This window comes from Balaenoptera physalus (genome assembly GCF_965194825.1).
Source record: "Balaenoptera physalus genome assembly, chromosome: 17".
NCBI classification, from domain to species: domain Eukaryota; kingdom Metazoa; phylum Chordata; class Mammalia; order Artiodactyla; family Balaenopteridae; genus Balaenoptera; species Balaenoptera physalus.
Genome location: NC_138895.1, coordinates 17,481,072 through 17,494,669, shown reverse-complemented (window position 1 = coordinate 17,494,669; position 13,598 = coordinate 17,481,072). Strand labels below are relative to the sequence as shown.

At 39.9% G+C, this 13,598-nt stretch overlaps 1 protein-coding gene across 2 annotated transcripts in view; it reads right to left on the bottom strand.

Annotated features, from left to right (window-relative positions):
• Positions 1-13,598, bottom strand: part of KCNB2 (potassium voltage-gated channel subfamily B member 2) — a 404,375-nt gene that overhangs the window by 369,468 nt on the left and 21,309 nt on the right. For both annotated transcript variants that reach the window (XM_082432579.1, XM_082432580.1), the window contains one exon: positions 7,314-7,984. In XM_082432579.1, coding sequence (XP_082288705.1) covers positions 7,314-7,892 — 579 coding nt within the window. In that variant the 5' untranslated portion in view covers positions 7,893-7,984. The remainder of the gene's footprint in view (positions 1-7,313; positions 7,985-13,598) is intronic.

Here is a 13,598-nt window from a genome sequence, read left to right as displayed (position 1 = left end):
TACTTTCATACACTTATTAGATGAAACTTTCAGGGCCAAGTTCCACTAGACAGCGTAAATGCTTAAAAGATAAAGTATGGGCAAGCTCTCTGAGGTCAAGGCATAGGCACCATGGGAACTTTCTTATAAACTCTTCGCATTTGGAAAGTATTTGTTTTGCTTCTTTTTTTAAAATGGGAGATAAAGCTCAGATATGAACACTTAATCTAAAACATTATTCAAACCCTTCTAGAGCCTTCCAAAGCGGAGAGTGTTAAACATTCATAATACTTATGCTTACCTAAAATAGTACATCCGTCACTTTATAAAGTCTCTCACTTGAAAGAAAACAAATCTGTTAATAACCAAAGCAGGGTACATGGATTTTCAAAACCAGAATATTTAAATACTGCCAATGTACTCTGTTTTGTGATAACATTAGATAATGTAGAAAGAAGTCCCTAGGGTTTTTTTTTCTTTGAAAATGATAATTACTTACTGAGGTTTAAAACTCAAGCTTGAAAGAAATCTGAATGTCTTTTTTTAATATTAATAGAAACCAATGATTTTTCAGAAGAGATGAAAAAATTGCTTGAAAATTAAGGCTGGCCCTCTTCAGATGTAACCAACAAGCAAAGAGGAAATGAAAAGTACATGATTCATGGATAATTTCTTTTTTAAAAATATTCACATGTAAGGTGATCATATAGTTTATTGTCCAAACTGGGGCACTTTTTAAGAGTGAAAGGAGATGTTATAAATAATTAGACTAGGACAAAAGTCTAATAACTTTAACTGGGGTATTTTCAGCAAAACCACGACTTCTGGCACTCTGTAAAAGGACATGGGACGTAAACATTTTATCAATTTCTTCCTTTTCTCAGCCTTCTCTTCCTGATCAAATGAGGCCAAAAGGGCAGAGAGTGGTACATTTTCAAGGCAGTTTTTTGGGGAAAGCAAAGAAGCACGGATCTAGAAATAGGACCACTGGAGCCAAACAATGGAATAGTTGAGACATTTTCATCAAAACCCAATGTTATTTTCTATCTTATCTGTTTTATTTTCTTATACCTAATTTCTTCAAGGCTTTCAACCTGTTCATCTGCAGGTTTCCTATTTTAAAAAGGAAAAATATATCTCCAAGTGAATCCTCCACAGACTGGCCAAGTTCTGCTAAGTTACCTCCTGTGAGCACCTCTGAGCCCTTGTGCCCTGTTATCGGAAAATCACAAAAACCTAATCTGTGCGGTGGGGATACAGAAAGGAAAGGCCAAGAAGCGAAAACAGTAAGCATTCAACACAGAAACAGCAGGGCTGGCACACTAATTAGGCCATTGGCAATCCGAGGTAAGAACTGGAGTACCGCTCAGTCCCCAGAGAGGCCCCAATGTAGGGAGATTTCTAAGTGTACTCACATGGCATTGTTTACTTTGGGGGGGCCCATTCATGGTTTTGATGGCTACTGTTATTGTTAATCACTAAGAAAGTCATCAGAAAGCTAAACTGAGGGTTTTGTATGGACAGAGTTGTTCCACTTGACTATATATATATAGACATATATACACTACATATATATGTGTGTATATATGTCTATATATATATATATATATATATATATATATATATATACTACGTGTGTGTGTGTATATTTATGCACAACATGTGAAAATTCTGTTGTTGGACTGAAAAGTAAATCATTTATGGCTCTGTTCTGATACCTTCCTTTTTTTCATTCAAAGCATGAGAATAACTGATCCATATACTAGAAACAGAATCAGAATGTTAAGCATTCTTTTCCTCTTGATGAGTACACAGGAGTTTTGTTTTATTTGGATTTATTTTCTTTCTACTGTTTCCGTGACTTGAAAGGCCCACACTCTTAATTCCGTCAGAAGAGAGAGTGCGGTTCTCAAGGCTACCATCGAAGGCCAATGAATAGGCATCATCCCCTAGGAAACTCATGACTTTGGTCTCTGGCTCCTCAGAGACCTGGAGCTCCAGGGACAGACGTCCACCCTCACCAGCTTCCCTCTTGATCCAAGGAGGACTGAGGTCTTGGGACCCTTCTCATGCCTGCTCTAAGGGCTGTGCTGCACCTTGCCAGTGACGGTGGCCTTGTGGATGCCTTGCAGCTCATGAGCCGATGCAGGAAACACGGTCACCTCCTTCCCTCCATTCTACACATTTTCAGTGTCATTGCCAAGAGGAGAAAATTGGTTCTTGTGGGGAGGGGGTGAAACAAATCTTAGGTATTTCAATAGTTTGTAGCCCTTCAAGATCCACCCTACCTGACAAAAATTGTATTCCTTCATATGCAGTTTCTTTCTTTAGGGAGAATTTAAATTTAGCTTAATTTTTCTCCTTATTGGGTCATTACTGAAGAAAGTTAATAATTCTCTAATCAATCATCCTTTCCATTTTCCTGAGGATGAGAGACGGAGAGAGAAAAGGGGGATGGGGAAAGAGAGGAGAAGAAGAGAATGGGAAAAAATGTACCCCTTAAATAAGTGACAGCTGTGGATAAATGGGGAAATTGGAGAGGGAAGCAGATAATCAACAGTGGCCCCCATCGACCCTGGACCCTGCCCAATGGGGCTGCTGGGTGGCGCTCTGTACCTGTAGCTGTACTGGCTCAGATGATCAGGTATGTCCTTCTGCAGATTTCGCCTTATACTGTCCTTTTCAAGTAAGGGCTGCTTACAGTTTGGTTTCCTGACCAGACCCCTGGGGTTGGCCTGTTGGCCAGCACTGTCCTGCACACCACGTCCACTTACTTGCTGGACTGAGGCTTGCCTCCTGGGCTCAGCCATTCCTAACAGGGTTTGCCTGAAGACCCGCTGACTTTGCTCTTGACCTTCCTCAGATATCCTAGTGAGGGCGCTGTAGGGTACTGAGTCTAGTTCCATTCAGCTCTCAGGTGGGCTGTGCGTGCTTCTTCCTGGTCATTTTTCATCCAAAAGGCTGATAAGCCCTCCTGCCGCAGAACACATTTCCCTTACATAAACACTTTCAAACACCTCTTAGACCCGAGTCGCCGTATGCAGTATCTAAAGGGGAATAGCTACTGCAATTCCTTTGGGAAAAGGCCAAAGAAAAGAGGAAAATGTTTCCAATTCAGAGGCTGACTAAATTGTCCTGGGCTGGAAGAGGTACCGGATCAAGTCTAATTCCAAATAACTGCGCAGGAAACTGGCAGCCAGTTAAGCCCGTGCATGTTCTCCTCCCCTTGCATGTTCCTATGTCAGGCATCCCAGAGCCTGCAATTCCATGTCATGGCAAACTGGAGATTTGTCCCAGCCATTCCCCAGGCCCATTTAGCTGGGCCCACATTCACAAATAGCCTCTAACGTACACTTTGTACATTATCTCCAGGTGAGGGAAAATACACAGTCACTAGATACAGAGGACTGAAAAACAAAGTCCATCCCACAGACATAAACTCAGGTCCCATTACTAGATCACACCACACCCCAGAAAACTACCAGCATCTCTTAGTCCTGTTACCATTTTGTGAAAAGTACAATTGTATTGCATGGTACTCTGTGAATGTATAAAAATGTTAATTTGTTAAACAGAGACATTTTAAATATATCACACTTTTAAACTCTATTTGGCATTTTTTTCAGTTATTAATATACTAGAAAGTTCCATTAATAGAAATGACACCAAGGAGCATGTTTGATAAGAGCTGAATTGCTATTGCCAGGGTCATACCCAGAGATGGTATGACAGATCAGTGGGCCTTGCAATAATTTTATATATCACAGTGGATACACCTAGCATGGGCTGAACAATTATTACTTAATAGATTACTGAGCATTTAGTCCATGTCAGTGAATAGATATTTTAACTTACTGTGGAATATTTGATAGAAAAGGTCAAAGTTTTCTGCTATGCTAGGGATCTGGCAAGTAATCTCACAACATTTATATTTTATGACAGAACTATTATAAATTATAAAATACAGAAAAACCAAAAGAGAAAAAAACCAAGTATTTTCAAGTATATGAAACCCCTGTTTAAGCTAAGAGAGTATTTTTTAAATTCTGGAGAGAAGGGAATATGTTTCTACACGTCTAGTCTAATGCGTACAGCACACAAAGAACAATCTATATACATTCAACTGAATTACCAATTATTACTGAATAAGCAATAACTGAAAAGGCAAGGTAAACAGATACTTTCCTCCAAAGATATCTTACCTCCCAAGCAAGTGAGAAAAAACACAGATTCCAAGCATTCCTACACAAGAGTTTCATAGCACAAGCAGGATCCTGATGTACCCATAATATAGTGAGGGCTAGAGTACCATCCAACTGAAGCTTTGACAAAATGAACTTTTCCTAAGTTGTGAAAATACTATTCACACATATTCACACACACATAGCATTAGCACTCCCCACACCAATAATTATCCTCGAAAAATAACAAGTTACATGACTTGAGAAGAGTACAGGAAAAGGTAGTGGTTTACATAAGGCATCACACAGAGCTATTTTTAAAAGGCTCCAAACCTCAGGCAAATGAACAATGTTTTCACTTAACTACCATGTAATCAAATGTAAAGAATTTACATAATATTTCCCCGTTCAAACAGAGAGGGAAATGTAGACATTTAAACAAACAAACACAAATCCTTTATGGAAATTTAGAAGAGAATCTGCTTAGGTTAGCAGAGATTTCCTTAGCTTGATTAATAATTCGGAACCAAATTTATTATTTATAACTACATAAAAGTTTCCAAAACCAAGGTCCTTGGCTGCTGGGTATAGTTCGTAGGTAGATATCTTATCTGTACATACATAATTTGCATACATAATCTGAAGCAAGTTTAAATACTCTGTCTGATGTACAGGGGTATATAGTGGTGTATTACAGACAATAGGCCATTATCAACATCACCTTCTTAGAGATCAAGATGTGGCTCTGCATTGCAGCTCTATTTACAACAGCCAGGACATGGAAGCAACCTAAGTGTCCATCGACAGATGAATGGATAAAGAAGATGTGACATATATACAATGGAATATTACTCAGCCATAAAAAGAAACGAAATTGAGCTATTTGTAGTGAGGTGGATGGACCTAGAGTCTGTCATACAGAGTGAAGTAAGTCAGAAAGAGAAAAACAAATACTGTATGCTAATGCATATACATGGAATATATTTTAAAAAAATGGTTCTGATGAACCTAGGGGCAGGACAGGAATAAAGATGCAGACATAGAGAATGGACTTGAGGACATGGGGAGGGAGAAGGGTAAGCTGGGACGAAGTGAGAGAGTAGCATTGACATATATACGCTACCAAGTGTAAAACAGATAGCTAGTGGGAAGCAACCGCATAGCACAGGGAGATCAGCTCGATGCTTTGTGACCTAGGGGGGTGGGATAGGGAGGGTGGGAGGCAGATGCAAGAGGGAGGGGATATGGGGATATATGTATACATATAGCTGATTCACTTTGTTAAACAGCAAACTAACACACCATTGTAAAGCAATTATACTCCAATAAAGGTGTTAAAAAAAAAAAAAGACATGGCCCTGTGTCTAAAATTTAGAGATTAAATGAACTCCCTCATCTGGGAAATGAGATTATTGACCTTTTTCCATCCTTAGCAGAAATTCTTCAGAAAAAAATATGTATATGTTTGAAATTTTTTCTGTAACAACACTTAATTTTAGGTATGTGTTAATAATGTTATCAGCAAATAAATCACATGAACCTTTCAAATTTTCTTGGATTTAGCTGTTATTTTTACATATTTGGTTACCTCCCTCTGGAACATATGGTGGTACAATGATTTATTCCTCAGTTGCCTAAAAGCTCGAAAGAGTTCATCTGACACCCAAAACACTCCCTTAAATCCAGGGTTTATCTTATTCTGCTTCAAAATTCGCTCCATATTTTTAGTAGTAACTCAAATGAGTAACTTAAACACTTGACACTGGAAAGAGCAGTAACCTTTCTCAACCAAATCCCACATCTCTCTCTTTCTTACAGATGAAACAAAAGTAAACAATTATTCATAACAACAAAAAGACCTAATTGAAATATTTCATTTGCCACAAAATGTGCATTTCCTCATTTCATACAGCAGAAATAACATTTTATTCCATTTAGTTCCACATCCTGGCAAGAAAGTAAAATGCCTTTAGAAGTCAAAAGATGCAAAACTAGAAATATCAATCGGTGCAAGAAGCAGCTTTATGATCGTCTGCATTCAGCCGGTTATTTACAATATTTATATGGTGTAGACTATCACGGAGAATTTTAATTTCCAGTCAAAAAGCACAGAGAATCAATTATATTTCTGTAATCTTTACTGTTTATAAGAAAAGACAATTGAAACAAACCAGTAAGTAATCCAAAGAATTTATAGGATAACACACTCTTTTCTCTTCTCTACTGCATATTCCATTTTCATCTAATTTGCATGAAGTATCAATACTGCCCTTCTGCAGCTAAAGATGACTCTTTTGGCTTTTTTCTTATAATTCATACTGAAATAAAGAACTAAATATATGAGATGAAAATCAGTTTGCACTAACCGTCAAAGCTCTAAATCAAAGTAGATAAACAGAGTCACACCGTTGAATTAAATACTGAAATTAGTGGCCAAAAATTTTACTCTGAGATTTAGATGTATGCAGGCCCAACGGAAAAATATGAATTGACCTTCATGTTCAGCAAACACTCTACGAACTCTGAGATATGGGAATACCTCAGTTGTGGACGCATTTATACACCAACAGACAGAAACATCACTGTCAGAGTAGACCTCACATGGGGAGGTCAATGGAGGCACGCTGACATTGATTCATATCTACACTGCTTCGTAAGGCAGCTCCTTCCTCGTGTGTGGAGCCCGAAGCCCACTGAGCTACACCGGACCACGCTCTCCAGTCTCCCCAGCACCTCCAGAGAACCAGGCCAGGAGGCACCTCCTCCACCTTCAACGACAGCACCTGGCTTCTCTTTGGGATGGAGCCCAGGCCTTTCTGCAAGACACCACGCCCGATAGATCTGAGCTGTGCTCTCTCCTCAGCCTCCAAGTCACCAACCCCACACAGCGCCGGGGTGACCTGAACTCTTCATCGCCCTGCTGCCTTAGTCTATGCCTACATCATAATAACAGGAAAGAGTAATGCCATCGTATGCCTTAACAGGAAGAATAACTCGACTTGACTCCGTAAGATCTTGGAAAGGATGTCTCCCTGCACAGCCATCCTGTGTTCTCCTACCCAAACATCTTAAACGAAGAAAACCACACTCTCTAGAATACAGGTACCACCTTTTCGGACGGCGCACAGGAAAGCAACGCTCTGCTTTTCGTACCTTTGCAGCCACGGACGAGTTGGGCTTCTCCAGCAGGTCCCACAGTTTCTTCCTCTTTTCAGGGCAGCACGTGTTATCAAACTCTTCTCCCTCCCGCTCCCGCATGGTCTCCGCCTCCCGCCGCAGCTCTTCGTTCATCTGCTCCTTCTTTTGATGATACCTGGCTTGGCAGCAGGATTCTAAGTAGATCTCATCAATCCCCCAGTAATCAAGCTCTTGGCCGAAAGAGAGAGCGCACATTTCTTCCATCATGTGGAGCTTCCCTGTCCGGTAGAAATTTAAAATGGAAGTGAAGGCTCCAGGGTGCCGATCGAAGAAATACTCGTTCTCGTTCAGGTTGTAGTCGTCGCACACCTCCAGGAGGCTCTCGTGCGTGTTACAGTCGCGGAGCTTCCCCAGGCGGGTCCTGGGCAGCCGGTCCAACGTTCTCCACAGGACCTCGTGGTTGAGGCCCCCCACGTTGATTTTCACTCTACGGGAGCACGTTTTACTCCTAATGATGTCCACCGGTTCCGGTGGAAGAGAAAGTGTCGACCTTGATGTCTTCCTGTTTAAGCCAGGGGGTGCCTTCTCTGCCATTTTGGACTGAACAAAGGGTCCTCAAAAGAATGAGCCGCGGGAAGGTCAACTCAAGCAATATCCCTGCGCGGCAGGCATTTCCACGGATGCACCTGGAAGAAAGCAACCACAAACCCTTTGGTTACTTGCATTTTTCCTAAAGCATTTCCTATTCTATGGGCTCACTCTGTTGTTCGTGCATAACCTGGAAGTATAATATTAATTACCGTCTCTTGATGGAGATGTACATCTTTGCTTTCAGGTATAAGGAGGAAAAGACAACACAATGCACTATGCAGAAGCAGCTGTGTATTCAATTTTATACACCTATAGGTTGACAGCTCCCAAATTTGTCACCAGAGACCTCTTTCTCAAGCTCTAGCCTAAACTACCCCTGTGCTGATCAACTCTTCCCAGATAAAACACAGACACCTTAAATTAAACTGACTACACCTCCACACCCAAGCTAAAACTCTGAGAAATCCTGATGCATCTGTCCACATGCAAATAAGCACCAGGTCTTAACCAACTGTACCTCCTAAACATTGCTTAAGCCCTCCACCCCCACTACCCAGTCCTGGTTACCACCGAACCATGATGCTGATTCAAACCCTCAGCATCTCTTGCCTATGTTTCTACAATAACACCTAAAACTGGATCCTGAGCTCAGGTTTTATCTACACAAAAACCATTCTCCACACAGCTACTAGAATGATCTAAGAAACACATTTGACCCTACCATGCCCTACTAGATCTGACCTATCTCTCCACCTTCACCTCTCATTCCTCCCTCATCACCATATTCCAGCAGCCCCAGACCATACACACTGTTTTGTTTCAAGCTCCTGGCCTTTGTTCATGCTGTCCTGGAAGGGCCTCCACCTTTCCCATTTCCCTTTGACTAACTGTGGCTTGCTCTTCAAGACTCAGCTCAGATATCACTTCCTCTAGAAAGCCCTCCATAATACATCTCCTCTAGGATCATGAACCTCTGTGAATGTCTGTTCTATTTCATCATATCACTGCAATAACACCTTTCCCAAGGATGCTGGGAGCCCTTGAAGACAAAGGCTATTTTCTCTGTTATATCTTTATCACTGAGCACAGTGCTTATATATTGTGAGGGTCTGAGAAATGTTAAATAGTCAGTTCTTTAATTGTTTTCCACAAGACAGCTGACAAAAGATCTCGTGGGGATAATGTATATGGCCAGAAAAATGCATAAATGGAGTCATTTGGATCACTTGCCCAAAATGCATCTATGTTTACATGTTATGTGTTTATATGTTTGTGTGTACATAAGATATGTCAGAATGTGCGTGTGTGTTTATATTCTTTGACCCACAGTTCTTTTCTCCTGTGTACTAATTCTTTAAAACATGAGTGCTCTAACATTCCCTCTTATTGATCTATTCTTCTGATCTGCAGCAGTAAGCATCTTCTTATTTGATCTTCCCCTATAATGTTTTTGCAGAAAACCATGGTGCTTCAAGCAATTCATCCCAAATACCGCTTTCAATGTAAAACACCATGTTTCACACAGTCAGTGGCTTATACCAAAGGGAAAAGCTTTTAGATTTAAGAGGTCCTTATAATTAGAATTCTCTTTTAAGATACACACCAATTTCGGCATGTCTTTGGTTTCTCCACTCCTGTAAGTTAAATTTATTTCTCCACCTGGAAGCCAAGTATTCTCTCAAATGAAAATAAATCAAATTTATGAAAAAAATGTAGCTGGACTATATAAGAAATACGGCTAAGAAATATACTTGAAATGGGAGTTTTTTCAACTACATAGTTACAGAGATATTTAAAGCATATACATACACGCTCTCATTGCAGATGATAAAAAATGCCTATTTTTACAATAAAGGAGAATTACAATAATTTGGGCAAGTATCTTAAATTCTCTAAGCCTCAATTTCTTAATCTACAAAATGAGGATAACAGTATCTACTTTATAGGCAGTGTTATGACAATTAAATGAAATAGTTTGTGAAGTGCTCACTACAGGGAGGTATATCTGAATAGAATAAGAAAACTCACATTTCTCCTTTAAGTTTAGCTTCCAATCAACTGCACAAAAGCTATGATTAAAAGCTATACTGATGTCTATTAAATAAGTGCTAGCATTTAAATTTTTTCCCCTTATACATACGTTCAGTCCCCTCTAATGGATTTTAAGCCTGTAAGGCCAGGAATCACTGGTCCCAGTTTTTCTCTACCGAGCACTGTATTTATAACGGGTAAGAGCATGTAACTTTGATGCCACTGATGCCCACGTCGAAATTTTGTATTCAGATGGCAATGGACAACACACACACACACACATACACACACCCCACATACAGCATGCAAGAGAGGGCACAGTAATACTATTTGGATCGGGCAAAACAACTGAAAATATTAGAGATGGGCAATTCGAGTGGTGAATCGGAATGTCTGTTCTCCATCAAATTACTTGGTTTCAGGTGCAATGATATCTCAGCCATCCATATAGATTATGTGAATAGTCCATATGAATAATAAGCAGGAAAGCTAATCCATTTTTAATTTGGCTACACATAAACATAAAATGAATTCATTCTTTGTAGAATATCATGACTTATACTAATGTGAAGAAGCGAGATGGTCTTTGAACTGATTACGGTATCATATAAGAGGTTTTCCAGAAAGACTGAGAGCAAACTCGAATGCAGTACAAACATCTCATGTTTAAGGTCAAGGGCTTAGTGTGACTTCCTTTCTTGCAAAAGCCATTACTAAAAGCATAAATGCTCTGTCATAGTTACCAGTAGGTCACCATTTATTTCAAATAATTTCACACTCATGACCTACAGTGAATTCCACTTTTTGTAGAGTATGTGTCTCAAGTGAAGAGAGGTCGTAAGACTTAAATTTCAAAGTATCTTCTTTACTAATCAAGAACTTTCTATTATAAGAAATTCAGTGTTGATTACAAACCCCACAATAAAAGACAGCCTGAAATTCAATGCCCTCTCTTCAAAGCAGGGGTAGAGAAATTTAGCATGAGTGAATGTAACCTGTTGATTTTATTTTCTTAAAGACTTACAGATGATCTGCTCTGATTACTGTTACTGTGATTAAAAATTTTTTATTCTCCCTGGGCAGAATATTCTGCCTGTGACCTGGTAAAGAGCAGAGACTCAAAGGTGTAAGTTCTCGAGCAGTTGAAGAGCTGTAACTAGAGTTCAGAGTTAATCAGCCTTTCAGAATAGTCGTAGAACACAAGTGGTCACAATTGTAAGCCTGTAATTCAGGTCAAGCCCTGCTCAGCAGTGCCTTAGAAACGCGCTGAGCCTGTCTGTCTACCTGCCCGCCCGTCCGCCCACCCTTGTTCCTGCTCTCTCTTCCTCTGTAGTTTTTCTCTCTCATTTTCCCATCTCTATTTCCCCACCCCCAACTTATCTCTCTTCGGTTCGTCTCCCTGTCTTCCTATCCCGTTCCCTAGATCTTTCTATCCTCACGGCCTCTTAACCAACCACAAGAACAAACTCTATCTTTTCAAACTTGTACATACTTTGTGAAGTTTTCTACATCCTTAATAAGAAAACCTCCTGAGCTGAAAATACCACGTTTCTCTCCAGAAGAAGCGAAAAACATCTAAACCAAGTTGCTTTATATGGGAGGTTGTATGAGATTGCAAAAGGGGCTCTGCTCTCAGGCTCACGACCCCCGGGTCTAGTTGGGCTGCCCTCCTGCATCCCCCTCACCTTTCTGGTTGGACTTCAGTTTCTTCATGCATCAAACCATGGCATTTCCATGCCTACAATTCTTTCATTTCCTATGACACTTGGTTAATTTTTTTCCTCTCGCTATGATTCTGTGGCCATTGCCACCCTTCCTCTCCAATCACCATCCTAACTTTAGATAGAAATAAACACACCATAGTGCCTCAGATTCCATGAAGACATTTTTTCATGTCTAGTTTCTTAAGAAAAGGTGGTTTTCATATTTCATTTCAAGAGCCCTTTAATATTTATGAGGGCTTGAAACAGACTGCATTCAGAACATCATAAAAGTTTCATTCATTTTATTTAGTGTTTTTAACTTTCCATTTTTAATCTGTTCCTTTCTGCCATGTTAATTTTATTTCTAGCAATGAATCTGTCCGTTCACTGTGTCTTGCCACTCTTGAGAGCTTGCAAAATTTTTGTTTTTAATTTTAGTAATTAAAGAGGATATGATGCTGTTTTCTCACGTTTAGTTTTATAAGTGAAATGTTGTCTACCATAATAATTTCATCCCATGAGAATCAATCATGTAATTCAATTTAGTGTATACATTTAATATAAAATGTAATAATTCCATGTTTAAACTGTGGAGATGTTATACAACTATGTAGAATTTATATACACAAATAGATATAAGCTGAACACACATTTTTATGTCAAGGGCAGAATCTCAGTGAATCTTTTCTTTGGGCTGTTTGCTGCTTTATTTCACCTCATTCAATCAATTCAAAGTCAAGCTTGCAACAGTCAGTCGACCAGTTGCAAATGTACTAAACATCCCTTCATCAGTCTGTTAGAGAAAAAAAGTGACTCTTGAAACAGTAAACAACAACAGGGCTCCCCTGGTGGTGCAGTGGTTGAGAGTCTACCGGCCAATGCAGGGGACACGGGTTCGAGCCCTGGTCTGGGAAGATCCCACATGCCGCGGAGCAACTAGGCCCGTGAGCCACAATTACTGAGCCTGCGCATCTGGAGCCTGTGCTCCGCAACAAGAGGGGCCGCGATAGAGAGGGGGCCGCGATAGAGAGGGGGCCACGATAGAGACAGGCCCGCGCACCGTGATGAAGAGTGGCCCCCGCTTGCTGCGACTAGAGAAAGCCCTCGCACAGAAACGAAGACCCAACACAGCCAAATATTAATTAATAAAAAAATAAAAAAATAAAATAAACAACAACAAACATTCTCGTTTTGCACAGCTGCACCAGGCTCCACCAGCAGCGTGGAATTATGCTGCCACCCATTCAGGGCTCAACCTGACAAAACACAACTTTCTGATCATGGCATCATAATTACTGCTTGAGACTCCAGGTCTGAGGCAGGGGAGTGGGGAGGGATTTTTTTTTTTTTTTACTGTAGTCTCAAAAATACTACCATTATGTCATATACTTGATACTTCCTTAGTGTAGCAAGGCAGGATAAGTCCCATGTGCGATTCTGTGAAGATGAAAAGCAAATCTTTCTAAAGACCTAAGTGATGTTTACCATTTCCTTTCTGTGTTGCTGGTACAGGCTGAGCACACACTTGCAAACAAGCAGCTCCTAGACCTGTAAGTCTAAATCACTCTATGTATAGCTCTAAGGCATTTTCTTATATTTTCATGTATGGTATTAAGTAGTAAGTGCATGTTTTTGGAACAGCTATATCTGTTTCAGAGAGTCGCAAAGATTATTTGCAGTAGCTATCTGGAGAGAAAGGCGCCATAACAGTTAGCTGAAATGTAATCAGTGCTTAAAAAAAATTAGTACTCACTAAATTTTAAAAAGCACCTCCAGAATTTACTAAAGAAAAAGAATAAATTTATAACTAGTGAAAAACAAATCAGACTTATTTTAAAGTAAGGTCCTGGAAACCTTCAGCTATCCTAAGAAATTCAACAAACCTACTGAAATACTTTAGTAGAACTTGGCCAGAAATACTAATGAATTTATACTGTTTATTGTTTTTTTAATACGTCAAGTTCTAGTAATAACT